This window comes from Ostrea edulis, chromosome 4 (assembly GCF_947568905.1).
Source record: "Ostrea edulis chromosome 4, xbOstEdul1.1, whole genome shotgun sequence".
Taxonomy (NCBI): domain Eukaryota; kingdom Metazoa; phylum Mollusca; class Bivalvia; order Ostreida; family Ostreidae; genus Ostrea; species Ostrea edulis.
The window spans coordinates 26292416-26320414 of NC_079167.1; the positions used below are offsets into that span (position 1 = coordinate 26292416).

At 34.4% G+C, this 27999-nt stretch overlaps 1 protein-coding gene across 3 annotated transcripts; it reads left to right on the forward strand.

Annotated features, from left to right (window-relative positions):
* Window positions 1-27890, forward strand: LOC125671850 (ragulator complex protein LAMTOR3-like). 3 transcript variants are annotated; one of them, XM_048907824.2, is made up of 6 exons: window positions 1-135; window positions 15176-15210; window positions 20357-20415; window positions 24443-24576; window positions 24821-24884; window positions 26460-27890. In XM_048907824.2, exons 1-6 carry the CDS (start codon window positions 82-84, stop codon window positions 26531-26533), a joined length of 420 nt encoding a protein of 139 aa, XP_048763781.2. In that variant the 5' UTR covers window positions 1-81; the 3' UTR covers window positions 26534-27890. The 3 variants fall into 3 exon arrangements, with proteins under 3 accessions (XP_048763781.2, XP_048763782.1, XP_048763783.1); XM_048907825.2 differs by lacking the exon at window positions 1-135 and adding an exon at window positions 6441-6495; XM_048907826.2 differs by lacking the exon at window positions 1-135 and adding an exon at window positions 6512-6660.
* The last annotated feature ends 109 nt before the right edge of the window (window positions 27891-27999 follow it).

The window sequence follows — 27999 nt, forward strand, 5'->3', positions numbered from 1 at the left end:
GACCAAAATCTGCAACCTTTAACGGTTAAGACGCGGAAAACATTGTACACCTGACGGAACTAAAACTAGAGTATCCCTAAAATGTCCAGAGGCGAAACTCCATCACACAGACAGCTTGATTATGGGATTATTCGGGTAAGGTTTGCTGGCTTGTGTGATTCGTCCTTTATCTTAGATGCAACTTTTTCCTGGATTTGAGTTGCATCGCTCGATCTCCGCACAACGCGTCTTTCACTATATTTCTAAGTGAAGCAATATTTTTTTACGTGTATAGACTGCAGGAAAACCCAGTCAATTTCGATAATGTACTGGTGGACCTTGATCTAATCATTGACTGACTTTCGGTGGCTTATCGCGCTAATTAAAGACCCCGTAAGGTGTGCTTTTTCATTTGAAGCCTGTACTCTTATCCTCTAATATCTATCAATATTCTCCTGGTAGAGCCAGCCATTCGTGTTCTGATGCATATTTAAATTAATATTTGAAAGTGAACATGCCATATGTATTCAGGCGATATTTTACTTTTTTTTTATATTGGTGCAAAAAAGGTGTGTGACCTTTGACTGCTAGACAGAAGCCAAAAGTACAATAACTATCAAAATTCACAATCCCTATAACAGCCTTGAATCAGTAAAAAGTGTTATCTGTCAAAATACCTTTGGTAATCTATTTATCTGAAACCAGTACACGCTACACCATCCAAGGGAGTTGCGGCTGGTAACCTGAATATTCAATTTTTTTCTCCAGGCCGAAGAAAATTGAGATTGTATTAGCATTGTTTTCCTTAAATTATGCGGCAAAAACATGTTTTTTATTTTAACTTTCTCGTCAAAATTTTATCAGATAATTCAAGTTTACTAACAACTCGCTTTGTAGTAGTTGGGCTTACTGTACATTCTGTACCAAAAAATCCCCATCTCATCGCATAAATTAGTACGCATCAAGGCTGCAAGTCGCATGACAAAAAGTGTGAGATTCATTTCGTAATTTTGACATGTAAAGTTTTAATATCATTTGCCGACCGTGTAAATTCCGTGCCGCATGACAGTATTTTTCGTTGCCTAACAATTTAACATTTTATTTAATTAATTTTTCTAAAAATTTATTTTACGTCCCTTCAATAATTTTGCACGTTACCCGAAACGTCACTAACTGTAGGTGAAGTGTCACAAATTTAGGCCTCTGCATGGCTCCCAGGGCTATACATGTAGCAGTGAGGGCTCTTCATCGTCCCAACAACTGTCACAGGCACCTGTCATTGATCCACCCATACCCCCGCTTAATGTTTAAAAACAAAACTATGAAGAAATATTTCCTGAAAATTCGTGGATTCTATGTCTATTACACGTGTATATCTATTTTTCAATTCCCAATGCCATTTTGCATTTATATCAAACTCTTTAAGTTATACAGTTTTACGAGATTAAAAGAAATGGGAATTGATAAAACATTTACACCTCTACTATACTCATTAATCCTACATGTAACATCATAATATACTGTGCTATAGACGGATTTGTGGGCCAGCCCATTCGACGAATAGGACATATCATAATTTGCTCCGTAGAAAATATTTTGATTATCAAGCCAAAAACAACAAACATGTATAATACATTTGTAGATTTAGTGCTTGCTTTTTTGTATATTTTTCACTAATGTGATTTTTTTCTCTCTCGTTTGTCCAGAAGAAGGAAGGGCAGGTCATCTCGAAAATATTACAATCTAATTGTTCTTGTCGTTGGTCATTTTAGTGATGTGTGGTGCTCAAGGCTGTGCAGAGAGGGTTCTTAATTGTGTCAATGTTTCGTGACACGGATTCTGCGTTGACCGGAAGACCCGTGACTTTGCTTGGTGAAGACACGCTCACTATCAATGTTAACCGTTGTAGGTTTGAGGCGATCTCAATTTGCGAGAACTTTGTAAAACTATGTAGTATAAATCCTTTCTCATGATATCAACATCTACATGTATACGTACATTGATTCATAGGCTACAAAAACATTATATCGGTGAAAGCTGACCATGACTAGCCCACTCGTATATACTGAAAATGTAACATGACTAGCTTAGCCTACTTGTATATACTGAAAGTTTAATATGATTTGCTCACTCCTTACTATTGAAATGGTCGATTAGCTGAAAATTCCTGACCTACATATCCATGTATAAGTTAAAATATGTAGTTTTAATATCATTTTAATGTGCATTTTGTTTTGCAATTGTACAAACATCTGTGAAGAGTTAAATGTATTAAACTATAGGACAATTATAGGAAACAATGAGGTTTTTTTAAATCCAAAAATTCAATTTTCTTTAATGATTTCTGCTTCAGGATAATCTACAAAACACCGGGTCTCGTTAATTGGCCACCTGTTATATAATTACATTATTACTATCTGACCCGAATATCATGGGGATACGTTTCCCCCCAATTCTATAATACATAACCAAGTCTTCACGTCAGTTTTTTGCTCATTAGTGCCAGAGAGAGATGCTGAAGATATCTGTTCTTTTGGCACAACATAATGACTTAGGATTAAGTAATATCATAATGCTTGCTGCGAATTAAAAAAAAAAAACCCGTGTGGTCGTCATTGTTTTAAACAATAAATGTATTATATAGCCCGGTAATTGTCGCTTCCAATATTCTTTGTACGGAAGTCATAAATTTCCAGGACACCACACGTGGTGGCGACGAAAGGGATAGCACAGGAAACGCCAAAACAATAAATATCATATTTTTTGCGACAAGGCTATACTGTTCATATATTCATATTACGTACGATTCGTAGTCCGGAGGCTTCGATAAAACGGCTGGTTACCTCACAACAGACGTCAGAATCTCTTTGGAGAGAAATTTCTTGCATTTGTTTCCACATTTATAAACTCACTCTGGTTCAAATTTAAAACCGGGAGAACTTTAATGTTCGTGCAATGATTGCAGCTCAACAGTTAGAAGAGAGAGTCACGGGTCTTTCACAAGAGATCTTTAAAACCGAAGTCTGTGTCATGACATGCAGGCTTTGGCACGATAAAGAACCTTCACTGCTATAGATTCTCGAAAAAATCTTAAAGTCGAAAACATGGACTTAAGTCTGAAATTTTACTCAAAGTTTGACTGCTCAAATAAAAAAAACCCTCAAAATTAACTTTGAGATTTTTACGAGATATCCAAACCTGATCGTCATGCATTTGTGGCACTTATTCTACACCTTGGTACGTCTCCATATTAGTGAACAATTTTAAAAAGGACAGCCAAACTTCGTATCAGAACACAAGAGAACAATTTGTAAAAACTAGATTGAAATTCACACCAAATCTTCCAGGACCAAAGAGGGTCGTAACAGGGGTTAAGATTTTAAACAGATACATTTGTATATGCAGGAATTTTTTAAAGCATATTTTATTGAACTTTTAACAAACAATTGGGATTTTGTAACTTCCGACACCCTCTTCCTACCGGTCTGCAGCAAAGAAAATTAATTCAAAAGTATTACATCTTGTTGCACAATTTTACTTACCTACAGCCGCCGTTTTATTTAGACTAGACATATGTACCTCTAGAATAGATATTAAAATCTTTCATTTAAAAAAAAACATATGTATGGAATGAATTAAATAAATACTCATTCTCAGTATAACTAAACGAATCCTCATCCAAAATATTACATGGATATTAACAATTTGTAGATTTTCAATTTTAAAAGTACTACTGAATAATTTATATCGGGGTTGTGTGTTAATTAGTACAAAAGAAAAATAATAATGATAATTATCCTCAACTTTGTCTCTTGTACAGAAAGGATTGGCAATATTACATCGAAATAACTGTACATCTTTATTGAAAATACAGTAATGGCAAAGTTTATAATGTTATTTTTAAAGTATCGATCAGTATGTGAAAAAAAGAACGGAGCGGAAGCTAACAAAGGTAGTGTCTAGATAAACTTTTCGTGAATTTATACAGTGAATCACATTATCTCATCTCGAGGAACAAAGAATTCCAAGATTATGATAACAGATTTTATATAATTCTAATCAACATTTTGGTATACAATAATTCATAGCATTTCTTGTAACACAATTTGATATATTGAAGTCTTTATTGGGAGAAATGTCTTTTAGATAGTAAGTTCAGGAATAAAATTTCGATAAACTTTAAACGGACTGGCTTTCTACTACTATACTTCAGAGTTCCAGTCATTTATATAAATATCCACTTATGTTTGTAATTTAAAAAGTAAACATTTATGCCACACACGATCAGATGATTTTGACAAATCACGAAACACGAAAAATCTTACTGATAACCACAGGGGCAGAATTTGTCAAACTGATATGCAAACATCCTCCTGAAGTGTGCACCCATGTTCGTCTAGAATGGTGCAAAAATATTGAATAGATGTTATTTTCACACAGGAATATACATGAAAATTCGTTTGAAAGATTTCAATAATGTTTTAAAAGTCTTCACAGGAAACTACGACTTTTCGGGTGAGTGATGTAGCCCATGGGATTCTTGTTATTCCAATCCTATCTATTATAATTATCTCCGGTGGAAGTATGAGGTTTGACAGTCTATGCTATACAGAGTGAAGAAGACGATACAAATTGTAAAAGAAGTTATTTTTGTTTATATTGCTCGGCGTACACATTAGAAATGACCTTACCAAGAAGAATTACTGCCCATTTGATAAGGATGTTTTGATAGGAATCCTTTTGCCATAATCGAATCTAGAGTAGAAAGGAGGACAGGAAAGTTCGATTTGTTTGAGACCCATTATACTCGAATACGTAAGAACTTTTATTGAATTAATTTGCTACCCACGCAGTTCAGGGGGTTACAGGGCAGCTGATGGTCTTCATTTCGGTAATATATTGTGCCCATTATGCGCTCAAATATTGTAAGTAGCGTTATATCAGTAAAGGAACTATCAGGGGCGGATCCGGGAATTGTGGTTGGGGGTAATTCAATGCCTCAAGGGGTCTGGGGCCGCCTTGAGGCCCCCAGTTGGTCCAGGGCGAACCCTGGTGGGGGCTCAGGGGCGAAACTCCTGAATTTTACTGATTTTATAGAGCTTGAATTATGTCTCCTATGTGGTCATTTTTACTATTTTCTGTCATTTTTGATAAGGTGAAATTAATAAAATGACGCAAATTTTAAGGTTTTTGGAAAAAATGTAAGTTCTCCCAATAAAAGTAATTCAATAGATCAAAAGATTTTGTCATGAATTTCTCTGAGAGTGGAAGAAATTATTACTTTTTTATCGTTTACATTTTTCTAAACAAAAGAGGTCCCACGCTTTACCTTGAATTTGAAAATTTTAGGGGGCGCGCGCCGGCTGCCCCCCCCCCCCCTTAAATCCGCCACTGACTATTTGGTGACTCAGAACTTGCGTAAAATGGCTGTCATGGCTTTCGATTGTCAGAGACAAAATTAATCTCTGCTCCGTGAGGACTGATGCGAAGTCCTTGTAATCTCTGTATGCTAGGTCATTCTAATTTTGTGCAACGCTCCTCGAATAGTCACGAAGAAGTGCTTCTTCACAATGCACGGCTACCATTACTTAATTTCGATTTTCCGAGACAAAATCTTCATTTTCTTCGAAATAGCTGCATGCTAAGATCCCATTGGTTATTTCGAAGCAGCAACTTCACTTTTCAAATGTGCAGAAGTATGATAATTCTAAATAAAATGTCTTAATGTGTGAGCCTGTAAATCGCTATCATATATATATATATATATATATATATATATATATATTATGAAACGACTGAGAAAAATATATATCACATATTTCATGGAAGTAATCATTTTGAATTTAGACTCTTCTTTATATTTAAAGGATGTTTGCCAGATGTATATTTATTTAACCTCCTCTGTATAGCGATATTTATGCACCCCACGAACTATATATGATATAGTTTACCCCTTGATTGCATCTTTAATTTTTGATTATTATTATTACTCCCCCCCCCCCTTTCTCCCAGCATCTAGTTATGTTGTAAACTTTATAAAATGTCACGCTTCACTTTCTGAGTAACTGTACAAGCATTTGCCATGGCAAACTGGGCGAAGATGGTTTAGCCCTCAAACCTGTGCATTTCCGACACATGCACTGAGTAGTAAATGGAAATTTCAAGAATTTCATAAATATTATTTACATCAATACAATGTTCTTAAAAGTTGTTGTTAATATAACTATAATGATAAATTCTATCTTATATAATGAAATAAATCATAAAGGGAAAAAAAATTAATAACTTTGTACAAGCGAACTCAAATTCGTTTTTATTATAATTTTTGTTTAAAGTAATTTGATCATCTGTAGATTTCATGCCTGGACTTCTCTTCTTTTCCCTCTCTGACTTGGTCCTGAACTCTGTGATCAAATCGATCCAAGAGCGTCTGTCTTGTTAGGTAGACTTCACGACCTACACAATGTTTACGAATGAGTTAACGTACGACTCATAGACACCGGCTACATCATGGAAGTGAGTTTTCGATTTTTTTATTATTTGTATGCTATGAATTTAGTTTATATAGTTTGTTGGCAAGTTTCATAACTTTGGCAAGTTTCCTAACTTTATATCGATAACATTTTAAAGGAAAACTGCTGTTGTGCCGATGGTCTGAGTGCTGAAAAATTCAAATTTATGGTGCGATATGAATTTGTTGGGTACAGTGTATCATTATGGTCATGTGATGCATACAAACATAGTAGATGTCGTATCGATACCACTGGCTGTTCGGTAGTCGTCAGATTTATATCATTATATCGAAATATACTATAACACAACATATGCTGTGTTCGCGCTTGTGTAGAATTATCTCTAGCCACTGTCACGACTGTGGCTAACTGGGTCCAATTTTCATTAGCAAAATTTCATTTTCAGTAGCCACACTAAATTCGATAAAAAGGGAATTTGAATTGGTTCAAAGATTTTCATTTACAAAATACATTGAAACACATACTCACAATTCTCATCACTGTGTGAGAATTGTCAAAAAAAAGAAAGGGGGGAGGGAAACAACCTCCACAAAGTCAATACACATGGTAAAATCCTGATACACGATTTCAAGATGGAAACCTGGTCACAGTGTTTGTAAGAAAAAAATCACAACTTTATGCAGAATACTCTTGCAAAATACCATTCTCAACTATATTTGATAAATTTCCAACCCCTAGACCTTAATGCACGGCTGTTATAAAGCATATAATGTGGGTGCATTGTAATGTCATTAATACCTCCTCAAATAGGTCGAATACTGTCTTGACGTGTTTCATACTTATTGTTAGACAGTTCTTTACATACTGATTTTGACTAAGGATTACTCAGTTTACCTGATCTAGATATATGATTCATGGCAACTTGTCAACAGGGGACTCTTACACCTTGAAGGTACCTGATCCCACCTCTTGTGTGTCCAGGAGCCTGTGTTTGCCCTACTCTTAATTTCATAGGCTTTATGAGATTGATCACTGTTTGTTATCTTCACTTTTGCATGTATGATGTTAGAAATTGTGTGACAGTTTAGTATAAATAATTGAATGGATAACTTGTACAAGTCAACACACATTATAATTTGAATACAAGTTCTGAAACTTAGACTGAAAGGTCCTCTTCCTAAGGTATTAGTGTTATTTATAAACATGACACCCCAATATATGAATTATTAATTAATAGCTAGTAATATGCCAATCTTGAGATTAGAGTTCTCCTGTGTAGGAGGTGCATTTAATGGAACTTTGAATGCTTAGGTGAGGCAGAGTGGTACTACAGTCAGTGTCAGAGAAAGATGATAAAATGTATAAAAACTGACTTCTCAGTGTTCAAAATTGGTTTTAAACTTGGTATAGACCATGGGTCTGTGCCATAACAAGATGACATAGACCTCATCGAATTGGCATAGACCGCAGCATTGAAAAGAAATATCACAAAAAACCCAAACATTTTCATTTACTAACTTCTTTTGTACTTAGAAAGCATATTTCCTTTCCATAATAATATCCTCCTTTCCTTATAACATTTATCAGACATCGACTGACCATGAAGGGTCCTTTGGGATAACTTTATTGCTTTAAATCTGAAAACTCAGCAGAGACAATTTGGTCTATCTCAATTACAATTGGCATAGACCAATGTCATTTGACATAGACTCGGTCTATGGTTAATTTCGAACACACCTTCTTCTTAAATACTTGATGTAGGAAATGAAAAATACTATCAAAAGAAATGTTTTCCTGAAGTTGAAACATAATTACAATGCCATATTTCCAAGCAATGTCCTGGATATAATAGGTAAGAGCAACAAAATAACGTAATATAATAAGAATTCTAAGTATTTAATTACTATTTGAATACTTATCATTTACTTAGTTTGTGTATCAGTCGAAACTGGGTGATGAAACTGTGTATAATAGCGAGCTTCGCTCACGTCGCAAAGCAATGCGACGAGCTCGCTCCAATGATAACGCATTTGATTCACAAGATTTGCTCTTCATCAACTGAAAAATGATGGGGACTACCCATAATGCTTCTGGGAAAATGTCGCCGTCACTGCGGTATCCTTCATTGACATCCCCGTAGATAAATCAAATAAATAGTTTAGAATGTACCACAAATGATTTAAAATTCCAAACAAGCTTTCCCATACCTTCGTACAGTTTGTTGTGGATAAATTGCTTGATTTGAAAGAAAAACAATCGCAGTTAATGATGACGTCACAATGCACTGTTTACATCAACCGCGTTATATTTCCCACGTTAAATGAATGGCCTAAAGTCGTATTGTAAGATTAATCAGATTGATTGTAAGATGTAATGGATTTTCACTCGTCTCAACGGTAACACCGTAAACATATTAAACTTCCTGTCAGAGCAGATTCACTTATGCAGTGATGAATATCTGTCCCACTCCCGCGTGTAAACAAGTTATTTTGCACCTTACTAAGTACAAGAGTTCTCCAAAGGGAAATAACTCGGACGTATCTCAAAACTGGCGTATTAACCTCTTGTAATGAATTGAGATCTGGTATGAGAATAATGTAGTGATCTCATACCAGATCTCAACTCATTACAAGAGAGTAATTACTAGCTATTAATTAATGATTCATATTTTGGGGGTGTCATCTCTTGTGTTGTTTGTTTATAAATAATAATAATACCTTGTATATCTTCTTTAGTGCTATTGATACTAAATTGAAAGTAAATAGATATTTAGAAAGAACAGGGAGTGCTTTACCAAAGTTGTAAATTTGATGATCCCAGGGGTAGGGGTTTTGGTATCAGAGTGGGACCAAAATGGTCAATTATTAAATGTGTGAACAATAGACATTTTTAACTTCTTGATAACTATCATTCCAATTCTTTTCAAATTTGGTTTGAAACATTTTTGGAACAAGGGGAACATGAATTGTAAATTTCAGGACTCCTGCACCCCTGGGGCCTTTGAGGTGGGGCAAAAACTGCCCAAACTTGACCAATTTTCAAAAATCTTCTTCCCAAGAATCGCACACATGTAAGAAAAACTAAATGCATAATGATGTAGAGCAGGAAGGCCTCTACCTAAATTGTAAATTTCATGATCCCCGGGGTAGGGGTTCTGACCCCAAGGTGGGGCCAAACTTGTTATATAGTGTTTATATGTAAAACACTTAAATAACATCTTCTTTAGTGCTATTGATACTAAATTGAAACTAAATGGATAGAGCAGGTAGTCTTTTACCAGAATTGTAAATTTGATGATCCCCAGAGTAAGGGTTTTGACCCCAGGGTGGGGCCAAACTTGGTATATAGTATTTATGTGCAAGTTTGCTGATACTGTATAAAATCTAAATGCATACTTAGGAATAGCAGGAAAGATGTACAAAAAAATGGTAAATTTCATAATCCAGGGTTATGACTTTAAGATGAGTCCAAATTAGTCATATATTTTTATGTTATAATGTTAATACACCTATTACCATATTTAAAACCTTTCATCAGTGTATGCACTTTTGAAGGCAGTGAAGTTTTAAGAACACATCTTGTTTTATACTGTTGCTGAACATTAGAATTTAGCTTAGATATTCAGAACAGGAAATTTTCTCTAGATTTCATAGCCCATGAAAGTAGTGATACGTTTTCACTAGTATTCAGGTGACCGATAAGGCCTGTGGGCCTCTTGTTTGACTAAATGAAGTAAATTTGAAAGTTTTCAATTTCAAAATATTGTTGTACATATCCTCCACTTTTCATCCATATCAATTTTCTCTGTGTAGCATACCTCCTTAATGAGTTGGGTGCTCACAGTGTCACCAAGGTGGAATGTAACATACAGTGTGGTCATTATGTGGATATTAAGAAGGTTGGCAGAAGTGGCAGCTTGAATTCTCTAAACTGTTTATACTGACATTGGATGATACAAGCTACGAAACCTACGTTGAAAATGACATTTAATACTGGTACACGAATCATGTATACACCAATATATGCAACTGTAGTATCGATGTATTTTGCCATATTTAATATCTTTACCACAAGTAAATTGCAATCACCAGAATGGACCAATATTTGTATAAAACACTAGCTCCATTTATAGTAGCAGTGAAGAGGAATAAATCAGCATAGATAAAACTCAAGTCTGTTATCATATGAAATAAATATTTATATGTAAGGATGTATTTCTGTGTGTACTTCAATTATTTGTAGAGTGTGTTATAATGCTGTATCAGTGACTTCTGTTACAGGATCTCACAGGGTCCGCCCTGTCCATTTTTCCAATATCCTCCAATTTTTCAATTCTGTACGAAATGATATGTTGTACGGTGTGACCGTTGAGACGAGCAAAGCCCATTAACATCTTGCCACACGACTCATAGACATTTTATTTGCTTCTTCATTTAACGCGGGAAATTTAACGCAGTGGATGTAAACAGTTACATTGTGACGTCATATTAGCTGCAATGGTGTTTTTTTCTTTCAAACCAAGCAGAAACAAATGGTACGAAACTATGAGAAAGCTTGTCTGGAATTTAAAAACGTTTATGGTACTTTCTAAACAATCTAATTATTTTAATTATGAGGTTGTCAGTGAAGTATACCGCAGTGACGACTAATTCTATTATTGTACCTTTAATTAAAATGACAGTTATAACGAATTTGTTCATAATGAAATTCTGCTCATAACGAAGTGAAATCTAAGTTCTGTTTGGATAAAATGCCATCAGATATAACACAATCTTCTGTTATCACCACGGTTGATTGAAAGAGTCCACTGCAATCCTGTTTAACATGTACATGTAGTTTGCTTTCTAAAAATTGGGGAATACAACTTGCAGACTTTATGCCATACATTCACATGTATACTATACTATAATATATATGATATGATAATGAAATTTATATAGCGCCTATAAAAAACAAATTACTCTGAGGTGCTTTACAAGGGTAAGAAGAGGAAAAAACAATTAAATGAAATTAAATGTAAAATTATCAAAATAAACATTATGATTAAGATCAATAGCTCAAGTGTTTTTTGTTGTTTTTTAAAATGTTGTTTTACTTTTTTTATGCAAAGGATGAGAAATCAACAAAGATTAAGAAATTTTGATTAAAACAGTCATTGACAAAAAACTTAATTGTGCTGTGTAAGACGCTTAAAATTCAGGGAAATCAATTTTAAAAAGTGTATATAAACATTTTTCTGTTACCATGGTCACCAGTATATAAGAGTCTTCATTCACCAATTAATTGATTGAATATTGTTTAACGTCCCACTCGAGAATCTTTCACCCACACTGAGACATCACTAATACCAGTGAAGGACCACAAAATTTAGGCCTATGCTCGATGCTTACAGCCTTTGAGCAGGAAGGGATCTTTATCATGCCACACCTGCTGTGACATGGGGCCATTTTTGAGGTCTCATCTGAAGGACCACCCCATTTAGTCACCTCTTACAACAAACAAGGGGGCACCGAGGACCCATTCTAACCTGCGGATCCCCACAGGAGTATTCACCAATTATTAAGGATGCACTGCTAAACAATTACATACAACAGTCCATGTTTAAAATATGAATCAGATAAAAGAAATTCATGTCAAACATTTTTTTATTGCATTGGTTATGAAATATAATTTGCAGACTACAAAATGCATTGTTGGACAGTGCCCAATAAGTTTTTATGGATCAGTAGGTTTATATATATATTTATATACAGTTCAACTTCAGTATTTAGAAGATCAATGTCCCGATTACCATGGCTATGTCAAAGGAAATTGGAAGTCCCAAATACATTTTCTTTTAATTTGTTTTTTAACTTCAATATCTCAAACCCTTGGATATCTCAAAGTTTTTTCTCAGTCTCAGTCCCTTTGAGTTTGAGATAATGAGATTTGACTGTATAAACAAAATTCTAGAAATACCCAACATTATTTCACTATCTACATTTCTCATGCATTGAACAGAAAGGTTAGCCATGCAAAACCTTAATTTTGAAATACATGTATAAGTATTATAGTTTGTTTACAACATTCACAGAGACAAAATAGGTACATGACTGCAGAGGATACAGAGAGATGAGAAACAGTGCCTGCGGACAGGTCTGCAAGTATCATCTCTCTGCAGATATGTCAGCCATGTGCCCCCAGCAGACACGTCACCAATAATAGCCATCTACATGTAGTTGTATAAAGCTTTATTGAAAATTTATCAACAAGGATGATTTACATTTATCAAATTACTCAGTAATCTTCGAAATGACTAATGCACGTGCATCATGCCATGAACATTGTCACATCTTTTCTGTGTTTGACAACCATATCCATCCATGTATCATATAAATACATTCTGTATACAAACTACACTGTATATATACAAAACAGTGTTTCATACTTGTAAGAAATATGTTTCTTTCTTTAAATCTTATATATCAGATGCAATCTCTAAAATTATACTGACATAAATTATTAGAATTTGTAAGTTAAAATCTTGGGGACTTAAAATAAATTCTGACCAAGTTGTGTTACTATCTTCAGTTTTACGTTTGAATGTTTTGACTTCTTCCTTGAAAATACTTGATCATAGAGGCACACATGTGGTTTGTTCAGATGAAGAGCTATGTCCCTTGAATTCCTTTCCAAAGACAATATAAATAAGAAATATTATAAATAGGGTGCCCAAAAGATGAGATAATTGGTTGAAATAACTTCAACAGAGACTTAATCACTACAAAACATACTTAAAATCTAAAAGTTTGGTTGTTTATTCAAATTTGAACTTGATTGGCTGGTCATTAGATATGGCTTTAGTACATATAGTTAGATAGCAGACTTAGAAGGCTAGGGGTTACTTTGAATGTGGGTCCTTAGTAGGTCCCTATTCAGTAGGTTATGAAAATATACATGTGAGAATTAAGGTGATCCTGAGAAGTCCCTGAAAGCGATTGGGTATTTTGAAATTTAAGATTTATTCTGATTGACCAGCAGACCATAAGATTGAAAACTTAAATGGGAACATGTACTTAGTGCTCCCTCATCGAAATCCATCACTATGAAAGGATTTTCAAATAGTGGATTTTGTTTGTTTTACAGTGTAAACTAAGGTGCCTATAGCCAGCATGTTTTATGGAAAAGGTGCCATATAGCTAAGGTGCCCTGTTGCCAGGGTGCCCTTTAGCTAGCTGCAGGATGTAGCTTTCGGGGGGGGGGGGGGGGGGGGGGGAGATACCCCCCCCCCCCCCCCCAACAAGCTACAGTTCTGTAGCTATGTTGCCCCTATAATTACCAAGGTGTCCTAAAATAACCAAGGTGCCCTATAGTTACCAGGGTGTCCTATAATTACCAAGGTGTTCTATAATGTCCAAGGTGCCCTATAATTATCAGAGTGCCCTTTAATAACCAAGGTGTGCTATAATTACCAGGGTGCCCTATAATTACCAAGGTGTCTTATAATTACAAAATTGGGCCCTATAATTACCAAATTATGCCCTATAATATCCAAAGTGCCCTATAATTACCAAGGTGCCCTATAATTACCAGGGTGCCTGATAATTACCAGGATGCCCTGTAATTACCAGGATGCCCTATAATTACCAAGTTGTGCTCTATAATAACCAAGGTGCCCTATGATAACCTATTTACCCTATAATTACCAAGTTGTGCTCTATAATAACCAAGGTGCTCTATAATAACCAAGGTGCTCTATAATAACCAAGGTGTCATATAATAACCAAGGTGTCCTATAATAACCAAGGTGCCCTATAATGACCAGGGTGTCCTATAATAAGCAATGTACCCTATAATAACAAATGTGCCCTATAATTACCAATGTGCCCTATAATAACCAAGGTGTCCTATAATAACCAAGGTGCCCTATGATTACCAATGTGTCCTATAATGACCAGGGTGTCCTGTAATAAGCACTGTACCCTATAATAACCAAGGTGCCCTATAATAACCAAGGTGCCCTATGATAACCTATTTGCCCTATAATTACCAAGGTGCCCTATAGTGACCAGGTTGTCCTATAGTCAGGGTGTCTTATACAGCAGCAGTACACAGGAAGTTGTTGAGAATGAGTTGGTAAACTCTTTAAAAATCTTATCAAGGATAAAAGGCAAAAGACCTTATCATACATTTAAAAGATGTGGTGCCAGACAAGAAAAGAAAAGCAAAATAAATATTCACAAAGTAATTCAGTTTTGGAAATCTACTATCATTAACTTTTAGAAAACTATTATAATTTCCATGCCCATTATAAGAATTTTTGTCCTCATGTTTTAACACATAATCATACATTCCATATATATAATATTAAGTCTTGTCCTCAATCATACATTTGCAGATGTACTGGGGTGAGCTATTCAATAATAAAAGATGTATTGAGTACATGGACAGATGTTGTTTTGGGAAATGTTTGTATTAATATTATGATAATAACCTATAGGTAGACCCTTTTTATTATACAGTTTATACTCAGGGGCCAGATTTAGAGATAAGGTGAAATTCTATGCTCATTTAGTGCATATTCATTTCCGAAGTTTATCACGTTTGCAAATATTTGGCATTATGTCCATGATGTCAACACTAGATCTGCAGAAAGCTTCTTGCCTTTCTCTCTATCAGCTCATCTTCAAATTCTGTCTGAAGATGCTTCTGTATACTGACAGATTTTTTTTTCTAATTTGCAGGAAGCGAAAAATTATCTCTCAAAATTGAGCAGCACGTAAGTTTATTTTTTCCCATTTTGATTCTGATTAGATTGAAGGCTCTCTCCAGTTTTTACCTTCAGACTTATACCAGCATTATGTTTGAGGAGCAATCAGGCGGAAGGTTCATGTAATTTAGCAATTTGAAAATTCTTTATCTTAGATTTATGTTATATTTCTTTAGCTTTATCATAAGGTGGTTGTAGATATTTTATCTTTGCATAATTTTATCTGGGTGTTTCATGAAATGTGCCAATGCCTCTTATAAAGTACTGAACAGACAGAGGGTTTAGAATACAGTTAGATTTGCATCATATGTACAAGTATTGAAGAAATATATAAAACTGCCAAATTTTCAATTACAATTGTAATTGCATGTTTAAAGATAAATTGTAAAATCTTGAATTTATTGCAACTTGAATAGAAAAATTTGAAGTGATATGCCAAGTGTGTGCGAGTGTTTGTGGGAATCCTGTGGGTCAAATTCCTTTGTTACCTAGAGTGAGGTTAGCTCTCAGCCAATTACAACTTCAAAACTTGCCAACCTTACTTGTATTTACCATGCAGGGGTTCTGAATGTACTATTTTAGAATGTACTCTGGCTATTGAACACTTCTTTATTGAAAATGAGAAGTTGCTTACAGCATTTACGATTTTACATAGTCAGTAAAACAAATTATTAATTTTTTTCTAATCTGTACAATAGTTACTAAGAGTTGTATTTTCCTGTCAGCTGATGCTATTTGTCAAGCATATAGACTTAAAAGTATAATCTAATGCCTTCCTGCATCCTGGGGGTTACCGATTTCTTTAGTCACTTTTTAACACATTTTTTGATAAGATTAGAAAAAGGTAAATTAAATGTGCCTCGTTCATGGGTTTTGTAGGAATCTGCTAATCTGATAAGATAATACCTATCCCAGGGGCCAACCATCTTTTGCTAACATTTTTTATTTTTTCATCTCGTTAAAAATTCCTTTCGTTTAATTTTACAGGGAACTTCCTAATTTGTTTTTTCTTCCTTGTGGCAAAATTCAACATCCTGTTCTGCACTGGATTTTGAAATATACCGGGGTTTCCATTTGTGGGATTTTGAAATATACCGGGGTTTCCATTTGTGGGATATAATGAATCAAAGTTTATGCATGTTGATTTCCAAAGTCTCTTGATTTTCTTTGATATTTGATAAAAAATGCAGTTTTGTAGATATAATGGAAAGAAACATAATTTCATTTCAAATTGTCATGTAATTGCCACATCTATAAAATTATAAATGCAAATTAAACGAAGGTCATTTAAAAGGTGTTCAAGAATAAAAGGACACTATTTCTTTGAAGTTTTTATATTATTATGCAACAAATTGAATTTAGTCCAATGGATGAACCATTTCAGTCACACACATAATGATGAAGAGAATTTCATTATCACTCACTTTAAAGTTGTTCAGATGAATATAAACAAAATAGGGAAAATTTTATCTCGGTACAGTTGAAATATAAGGAAATGATTATTTTAATTCACCTGAACTGAAAGTCATCTGTTGGCTTTTTCAAGTGTCGAACTTAATTTTCTGATCACCTGTCATCTATCTGTAAGCTTTTCACATTTTTGACTTCTTCTCCAGAACCACAGGGCCGATTTTGAACAACCAATCTTGGCAAATAACATCCATGGGTGAAAGGAATTCAAGTTTGTACAAATGAAGGGCAACACCCTGCTTCAAGGGGAGATAATAGTGAAAATACGCTGACAAATTTTGAAAATCTTCTCCTTAACCAGCATTGCACAAAGCATTCTTAGGTGAAGGGGATTCAAGTTTTTCAAATGAAGGACCATGCTCCCTTCAAGGGGGAGATGATCATGAAAATTTTAAAATAGGGTGGAGTTGTTTCAAGAACCACTGGACCAGACAAGTTGAAATTTGTGTGAAAGCTTCCTAGCATAGTGCAGATTCAATTTTTTTTTAAAATCATGGTCCCCGGGGTTAAGGGAGATCAAAGTTTTACATGCAAATATATAGGGAAAATCTTTTTAAAAATCTTCTCAAGAACCACTGGGTCACAGACAATTTGAAATTTATATGAAAGCTTCCTCACATAGTGCAGAATCAAAATGGTTAAAATCATGGCGCCCAAGGAAAGGGTGGGGCCACAATAGGGATCAAAGTTTTACATGCAAATATATAGGGAAAATCTTTTTTTTAAAAGCTTCTTCTCAAGAACCACTGAGTCAGTAAAGTTGAAAATTTCATGAAAGCTTCCTGACATATTGCAAAATTAAGTTTGTTTACATCATGCTCACCCCCCCCCCCCCCCCCCCCCCCCCCTGGGGATAGGGTGGGACCACAATAAGGGATCAAAGTTTTAGATGTTGATATATGATATATATGGGAAATATTTGTAAAAATAACTAGGGTTTTCATATTTTGTATTTACATCCCTTACCACAAGACCTTTCATGTGATCTAATGGTTTGTGATCTTGTGACCTTGACCTGGAAGCTTGATCTACTTTTGATAAAAATCTGACCTATTCAATATGTCCTGAACTATCTAAGGTAGATCTTTCATATCTTGTATATAAATTTCTTAAGGCAAGACCTTTCATTTCATATCATGTCCTTACATCTTGTGACCTTGAACTCAAGTTTGACATACTTTTAAGAAAATGTAAGGAACTATTTTAGGTAGGGCTTTCATATTTTGTGTAGAGATTCTTTATGGCAAGACATAGTGACACAATGGTATTTGATGTTTTGACCTTGGAGTGTGACCTACTTTGAAAAAACCTTACCTATTCAATATCTCCTGAACTATTTAAGGTAGGGCTTTCATATTTTGTTTATAGATTCTTTATGGCAAGACTTGTTATATATTGGTGACATTTGGTGTTGACCTTGAACAACAGCAGGGCCAAGGTGACTCAGGTGAGCGATGTGGCCCATGGGCCTCTTTTCACATTTCAAACTTCTCAAAAACCACTGGGCCAATTTCTACCAAATTTGCTGAGCATCCTGAGGTAAAGGGATTCAGGTTTGTTCAAATGGAGGGCCATGCCTTCTTACAAAGGGAGACAAGTGAGATGAAGTGTGTATAAGGCTTTCATATTTCACATGTGCATTTGTTATGACAAGACCTTTTTTTTTCGGTACCTAAATTTTTGACCTAATGATCTTTTGGATAAATTATTCAAAAAGTTTCTTCTAGAGAATCACAAGCGTGCTGCGTGTATCATCCTGTAGTGGAAATTTAAGTTTGTTCACACCCTGACTCCTAAAGTCTGGATGGGGCCACAATTGGTGTTTAAAATATGTGCGAAAGTTCTTTGAAAATCTTCTGAGGAAGAATTTTACACTAACATGAAAACATCCTCATGTAGTGTTGACTCAATTTTATTCATGTTGTGACCCATGAATCCAGGAAGGGGAAGGGGGTTGCAAGATAGGGAAATGAAGTTTTCTTAGGAATATATACATTAATTCTTTGAAAATCATCTCAAGAATCACAAGGGTGTAATTTTCTTTCAAATCACTAAACAAGTATCCTCTTGTAGAGTAGATTGAAATTTGTTCACATTTTTAGAGCAGAACCACAAGAAGTGGTCTTCATTGGGATGTAGTGTTTTACATAGAAAAATGTAATAGTTCAGGTGAGCAATGTGGTCCATGAGTCTCTTGTTAAGTCTCCTAAACAAAGTTTGGAAACTTATTGTTTTTGCTTGGTTCTTTCTCTTCTTCTTCTTCCTCTTCCGCTTCTTTCTCAGACCTAAAACTGCCCAACACAGATCTCTGTAACCAGTTAATGAAAGTAATAGATATTCAAGGATATGATAGGCCAATTTATCTAGATGTGCAGAAATGTTTTTGTTTTCAGATTGAAGGGGTTAGGGTACATTTTTTTTTGGGGGGGGGGGGGTCAAATGGGGTGGGGTTTAACATAGAACTCTATAGGGGAAAAATATTTCCAAAATTCAACAGATATAACTTGACAAATATGATAGATAGAGTCCTGTGATCTTCAGAAATGAACATAGAATGACAAGGCCTACAAATTAGTATCAAGGTCAAGTGACTCCAGTGATCTTGACCTCTGACCTTGAACGTACAAACTCATATAATTTTAGAACTGGAATTGATAGAGACATGGGACCTTCAGAAATGATAAGATGATAAGATCTCCAAACTTATATCAAGGTCAAGTGATTCCAGTGACCTTGACCTCTGACCTTAGAACATAAAATTGGTATTACTTAAGAACCAGGTCTGATCGAGAGATGGGATCTTCAGAAATGATGAAAGGATGATTAGATCTACAAAACAGGATCAGGGTCAAGTAACTCCAGTGACCTTGACCTATTACATTAAATCATAAACTTGGTATTTTAACGTGGTTCACTACACCCTGAAATAGTTTCTCAAATCAGTACGAATTGATTTCATCATAAAAGATATGATGATATATAATAAGTATATATACTAAATGGCAGAAACTATGCAAATTTGGATAAAAACATAATTTTCAAAAAAATATATTTCAATACATATGAACTAAAGACTGGTGGATTTGAACTTTATTTCTGTGGTTCAGAAATAATTAAAGGATGTTGGGATCTACAAATTGTTATCAAGGTCAAGTGAGTCCAGTGACCTTGACCTCTGACCCTAAACATAAGTCTGGTATAACTTTATAACTGGGACTGATAGACACATGGAATCTTCAGAAATAATAAAAGGGTGTAGTTACCTACAAACTAGTATCCACATAGACCTTGATCATATAAACTTTTTTAACATTAGAACCATGCAGGACTGATAGAGACATCAAAAATGATAAGAGGATGTTGAAAACTACAAATTAGGATCAAGGTCAAGTGACACCACTTTTACTGAAGTTAAAAATGGGGATTTATTTGAAAAATTTCAAAATCAAAGTCTTTGTGATTTAGATTTTTTAAATGAAGTTAAGATTTGCATCGATTTTGGTAGTAGTACTCAGTAAAAGCCACATGCATTTATACAGCCAGTACTTCGCTTGGGAGACTTTATAATCAGTAGATTATAATCATATCTTGTTACCCTTGCAAATTACCAACAGATATTAATTTGGAAAGGGGTTGTCACTGGATTCTGATAGAAAATATCATATAAATTGTACTATTTTTACAGGGTTGAAGGATTACTAGCCATCGTGATTACTGACCGAGATGGCATTCCATTATTGAAAGGTAAGTGTTAGATGTACGGTAATAGCAGAGTCTGGTGATTGGTTCTTACCTGTGTGGAATCTGGTGGCTGGCTATATTTGTATGGGAAAAGTACATTTTCTGATGTTTTAAAGTGTTGAACAGTTGTACCATGTAAACTGTTCTGTTGATCTTACTGAGGTTATTTGTTTATTAGATGTATGCAACTTTTTATTATTAGCTGTGCATTCAGAATGCCAAAGTGAGCAGTTGCAGCATTGCATAATGTACACTTTACATTCAGGCCTGTGGCCTCAGGTTTTCCTACAGAAGTTTTGAGATGTGAATCTTCAGTAATGTCCAGATTCAAAGTGATTTTCCTAAATGTGTTTTCATTTTTGATACAATCTATCTAGCAATGTTTTAGACATGGGCACAAAAGGTGGGCCTAAGGCAAGGCATGCACACCAACACTTTAGATCAGATAGACAATCACAATATCAGTCTGGCATCATTGATTTTTTTTTGGGGGGGGGGGAGGGGGCACAAGGCAGACATATACATTTAACAGGCCACATTCAGCAGGCAAATGACAAGAAATGCAGAAATTCTGTAGCAATTAATTATTATGCTGCATAATTAAGGACTTATGAATAAGAAAAAAGTCCCACTATTTTCCCTCTTTTACATCAAATTATTTTTAAGGAAGATTTGATATTAAAGATCTCTGCGGGCAATAAATTCTGTATGTGGTAGATCTCATAATGTCACATTTTTTGAATTTGATATGGATTGTTAAATTGCTTCAAAGAATTTGACAGTTGTGTAAAAAATATCAAGAGATTAAAAATGGCTGTATATTTCACTAAATGTGACGTAAACAATGTCACAATTAGACGATAACATCTCTTTGATAGTAGATTAATTAATATGACCTTCAGCTGTAATAGATATTGTGATTTTATTTCATTTCTGCTGCCAAATCAACAAAAAGATTAACATGTACAATTACCTGATATTGATACTTGGAGAAAACCCAGGATCTCTGTATGGTTGCAGAATCAAATCGCGTTCAAATGTACTGGCATGGAGTCAAGTCCAATATTTATGTCAGTTTATGATTAAATTATTGTAAATCTCTTCATTTCAAACCCAAACTTTAGAAAAAGAGTGAAGTGATTTAAAAATCCTTGACATTGAAGTTTTAGTTACATTCCTCTTATATTAAAAAAGATCTCGGAGAGTCTAAAAGTAACATTGTTTTATGAATTTGAAATTCAAGACTATAGAATATACCTGGCAGTTTTTAAAGTGTTTTGGCGAAACCTTTTATAGGTTATTAAGGAATTAATGATCACATCAGTGTTTACGTGCAATTAGTACTATTAGTATAAAAACCAGTTTGTGTGCTATTTGCAGATATAAGGAATGTTCCCAGATGGTGACCTTTTTGTTTTAATTGTAAATTTTTGTTAGTATTGCAGTCACACTTTAGCACTTGACAGGTGCCCTGGTCTCACACTGAAGTATATAGTGTAGCCACTTCCCATTATAAATATCAGACAATGAAATATCAAGGAAACTTGAGTACCCTTGTTCTCAATGCACAAGTAGTAATCAAACATAGAAATATTGTACTGTTCTTTCAGACATCTTGTCTCACATGATATGATGATTTAAAATTGACCTTGAATACCAAGGTATTAAGTGGAGACATATGTCAAAATTGATCATTTATTGATTAATTAATCACAGTTGTTTTTTGGGGGGTCACATCTGGTTATTATGATATATGAAACATTCAGCAGTAATTGTCTGGGGGGAAATTAGCATAATATGTAAATGATATAAGTCAGCATAATTTTTGTTTATATTAAAGATATGTGTGTAGATCTTCAATTTATCCTGGATTTATATATACACTTGTCTGGCAAGTCTAGCCTTGTGTAATAGGAACAGGTTGCTAGACATCTCTAACATGGGGTAGTTTTTGCCTTACAACACTGTAAAGTGTGGGGGTTTTCTTTCAGGGTCTGCATCTCCAATAAGTTTTTCTACATCTGTGTTCTGTATTGATGAACATGTTTTTGGAGATGATGAATGAAGATTCTGCAATTTATGTTCAGTTTGTCACATTTGACTTTCCTGGCTGATGTTAAGCGAAATTCAATCAGTTTAGCATGTGCATTAGAAAGATTTACAGAAATCTTGAGTTTTTAGCTCACCTGAGCTGAAAGCTCAAGTTTGTGATTATTTTGAACGTCTGTCAGCTTTTCATATTTTTTTTACTTTTTTAAAGCAAATCATAGGGCCAATTTCAACCAAACTTTGCAGAAAGCATAATTGAATAAAGGGATTTATGTATCTTCAAATATAGGACCATGTCCCCATATGCTTACTTTCAAGGGGGGAAGATAATTAAGAAATAGTGAAAATTGGGTATGGTATCTAAAGACACTTCTTCTCTAGAACATCTGAACCAACAAAAAGAAGACATAATTTGCATAAAAGCTTACTTTTAATTTAATGATCCCCAAGACCAGAGTGAACCACAAATAGGGTTTACATAAGGAATATATTGGAGAATTATTTACAACTCTGCTCTAGAACTACTTGGATACAGTTTCAATTAGTCATATTAATATGCAAGTATCCTTATGTAGTGTAGATTCATGTCTCCTCACACCAGGTACCCTGGGACCATGGTGCAGCCACAGAAAGAGTAAAAAGTTTTAGGATTATTTAGAAAAATTCTTTAAAATTCTCAAAAATCACAAAGGTATAATATGTCTAATTAAAATATAAACTTGTTCAAATGGTGACCCCTGGAGTCTTGGTGAGGTCACAAGAAGGGTTTAAATTTTTACATAAGAATATCTGTATTTAAAAAAATTGAGAAATATTCTTAACATTATTCAAAATAGTATTCAAGCCTCATGTAGTGTAGATTTATATGGGTTTTCTTTTACACCATGACCCCTGGGTTCAGAATAGGGTCACAGAAGGGATTGTTTTACAAAGGAATATACATGTATAGGGAAATGCTTTGAAATGACAAGGGTACAATATATATCATTCAAGTTAAGGTACCATAACCCTCCTGTGATTTTGCATTATTATGGGCTCAAAGTAGTAAAATCTGTATTATTTCCCACCTAATATAGTGTGATTAATTTAATCCAAAATCAAAGAAAATGCATATGTTGTCACCTTTTTAAAAATGTGAGACATACATAAAAAGAAGTATAAATCAACATCAGAAAATTTCACATTTTCAGTCAAAAGCGTAATAAGAAATTCATAAAAACTGATTAGAATACTGCTGCTTTATAATATATTTAAATTAATTGTGAATCATCAGGGGCATCATTGTATAGCAGACATAAAATAACAGTAGAGAAAAATCCAACATAGGAGTTGTTGTCCTTGACAATGTTCGTTTTAATGTAGATAATTTATTATTTATAGAATTACAAATTTTTCAGTATCAAATAGCCTACCAGAATTTTTATCGTACCTGTTGAATAAAATTCTTATGTAAGATATATTTCTATCATGACCAAAGTTTAATGATTTTGCAAAAAGCTATGACATCATATGAGGATAGAGCTACTTTAATCAATATGTAAGGGTCCTCATAGATTTAAGTTTATTGATGCCATAGCCCAAGGGGCAGTACCACAGCACAGGTTAGATATGTTACATAGGAATATATAAAAAAATTCAAGATTGCTTTGCATGGTCAGGTGAGTAATGTGACCCATGGGCCTCTTGTTATTATCATAGTTCAACAAGTGGTTAAGCATGGTGTCTGTCTTGAGTTGGCGGGGGATGGATAGCTGAACTAACATTGACATTCATAATTAGAGCAGCCACCTAAGATTATAACAACACAGGAGACCTTGTATGCATTTTTGCAACCTCTTTAACCTTCTGTCAATTTATCATTAAACTTCCACTAAGCACATACACTGTTCAGCATATTTATATGATGTAATAGAAAGTGTCAACATATATGAATAAAACATTTTTAGAGTGTTTGATAAATGTTTAATTCATGTGATTTTAGTTGCGATGGACCAAGTTCCTGAACAAGCTCTGCGGCATAGTTTCTTGAGTACATTTGGAACTGCAACGGAACAAGCCAATAAACTAGGACTCAAACAGAGCAAGTCTGTGATCTCCATGTTCAAAAATTATCAGGTAATTTATTGTTATAATTAGTAATAATTAGCATGATTGAAGAGCACTTCCATGTTTTATGACCCAGATGATAGAATGGTGTGCTCTTTACCTTGATTTTAATATTTTAATTAGATAATTTCGTTTGGTCTGAATTACATTTAATTAGAAAGTCAGGAAGTTAAAGATTGTAAAAGTCATAACATGCAATAACTTTTTTGGACCAATGCTTTTGAAAAATAATTTGGTGAGGTTTTTTTTACAGGTTGTGCAGATTAACAAATATCCACTAATTGTAACATTTATCGCAGAGAGCAGTGCAAATACTGGTATGTCATTTTATAGTGAAGTGGGAAGTTTTACAGTATTTGAATGGATATTTTCTTGGTGAGCAAACATCGCATGATGATTTTAACAGAAAATACCATCACATCATTCCATGTATACTGGAAAAATACATGTGCATGTATATCAAATTAGGTTTTCAAAAATTTAAAACTGTTGATTTGATATGAGAAAATGGGTGAGGTTTTATTGTGAGAAAGGACTGTCATATGACATTTGTTTTAGAACAGGTCTCTGTTCCTGCACTTTATGTGTTTAGATTTTAGAACTTTTTGGACATGGAATTTATACTGACCTTAAAAATGTCAGAAGACATGGATTTGTACACACGAAGCAAAAAATGTTGTAAACCAATGCAATGTTTCCATTATAATGATTTCAGCTGATTGAGATTTATCACTCTCAGACAACTTGGCCCAAGACATCTGATTATCAAATATAGTATTATTCTAGTTCATGATCTTGTAGAAAATTTATTTTATAATTCAATTGCATATTCTATGATAAAAAATATTTCTACATCACAGCATATTTTATTTACAGTTATAATGGGTGGAACATGTATCTGCTTGGTGCTCTTTTAACAAATTAGTGTTGCGCAGTTGGTAAAAAAAAAAAACCACTACTTTTTGTAAAGAAAAAAAAATCCCTGTACCTAGTGAACAGTATACTTGTAACTTCGTTTGCATGCTATGGGGTCTTTCATCTTTTGCAAAGAATACAGACAACATGAATTATCCAAATATAATTTTTACATGGATCCTGAAGTGAAAATTTCAATATTTTTTTGGAGCTCGTTGTTTTTACATGATGGTAAATATAAAGCACTGTCTAGATCTTTCAGTACATTTTGTGTATTTACATTAAAGGTCAGCCTGGTTCATGTGCCAGTTAGATTGACCTATTTAGCTGTCAGATTTGTAGGTCAAACTTTTTCTAGCCTCAGATAAGGTGACCATCACCCCTTTAGCAGAGGCTTTAGACATTGTATTATTCTGGAACCCTGGGGCTGCTGAGGCATATCTAAATGAAGGCTGAAAGCAACATGTTCAAGACTGATCACTCTAAGGGAGATAACTTGAAGACTCTTGTAAATTTATATAGTTTAGATGAGACAAATGATATAACTGTACAGCCTTGAAATCGGTGGTATATACTGGAAGAGTGTATGGTTTATGTAGAATGTCATCTTCAGCAAATCCCAACAGTGTCGGTACAGGTGTTTATATGTAGTCTGACTCGGCCTTTCATTAACCTTATCTTCACCACTAGCAGCTGGGTATCAACATTGAATCGGGGTGAAAAACAAGCACATTTCACAGAAAATGTCTTATTTGTAACTTATAGGAAGATGTTGGCTACCTTTAACTATCATTTGTAATAAACTTTGTGTTGGTAAATGCTAGCAACTCTTGGTGGTATGATGATCTTGGCAGATAACCAGATGAATTGAACACAGGGTCAAGTTTGTTTAAATTAAAGCATTGATGAAATGAGAAATGATGGGTGATATGTTACTCTGTTGAAGTGAACACTACTCTGTGCCATTCTATTTTCAGGTTTGCTTCTTAATTTGGAAACAGACATGCGAGATATACTGAGTGATCTCCAGCGAGTTGTTCCCACTTCCTAGACTACTGCACAGACCAGACTAGGGCAATAAGTGCAATTTTTATTGACATCTTACAATCAGAAGTTTCCTTGGCAACAGATGATGCAAGACACCAGTTCTATTTAATGTGACAACTCATTAACCATGAACAATGTTTACCAAGTTTCCATATTTTGACACTTGTATGGACTGCTCCAGTAAATCTCTCATCCTCTAGATGAAAGATAATTTGCCTCTGTCTATTTTCTACTTTCTAAACACAGTTTATCCTCTTGTCATACACCATATTTGCGAGCCAAGTGTCTGATTCACTGGGAGATGAGAGTTAGCGAATTGGACATTTCACATTTGGCTAACTAATGACGATAGTCATACTCTGATTGTTCACCCCCCCCCCCCCAACACAAAACAGTGGGCAAGGGATAATTGGTGTCATCAAATTTTGTGGGGATCAAATTTTATTGTCAAAAATACAGTTTTATTGATTTATACATGTAAATAATGTTGTAATCTTCTCTTTGTTCTTCCATTGGAAGCAAAAATTGAACAGTGTTGAATTGATTTTGTGGTCCAGCACACCAACGAAAACAACAAAAAATGGTATTCAAAGAAAACAATTAGACCACAGAATATGATAAGCAGGAAGTGCCCAAATCTTTTAAAATGAAATGCTAAATTTGCTCAAACACTTGCTACACAAACAACTGAGTGCATGAGCAGAAAAGTTGAATACTTCGTATATAAACCCCAAACTATTGACTGTCTAGGAGGATGATAGTATTTTTATTGTACTCCGGAGACAGTACCAGCTGTGACAACTGCTGTCAAGGAGGACAATAGATATGCTTTGAGGGGTATATAATGGTACCGATTAATATAAAGTACACGTACATTCCAGAAAAGTAGAAACATTGACTTTCAACTCTAGAGAGTGATAAAGGGGGGGTGGGGGGGGGGGTCGTATGGATTTCAACTGATATCACAGACAATACCTTGGAAAAGCAGGTAAATAGTTTCAAAATTGTTTGCCCAAGGTTAATAGTCTTAAAGCTGTTTTCCAGGAAATAGTGTCAAGACTATTTGCCTTACTAGGGCTATATTTCAGAAACTATTTACTGGCAGATGACATTGCTGATTTCTTCACTAAGTATTTATTTGGAAAAATCTCCCAGAGATTTAAAGATGTAACATTAAGCTAAGAGTATGTAAAAGAGGGTCATTTAGTTATTTTGTGTATTGTTGCTATATATCCGTGTAAAATGGTGATAAGTTGCTGGTGCTGAATTATGAATGAGATGATCAAATGGTAATTGAGTATGGTTTATTTATTTGTGAACATTTATTTGTAATAATAAAAGAGTATTTAAAAAATTCAAAATTTCTTCAAAATGAAGTTGGTTTGCTCTTTAAAAGTTAGTTTGATTGTTTCAGCGGTTGTTGTTAAAACCCTGAATGTCATTAAGTGAGTAAATGTTGTGTGAGAAAAA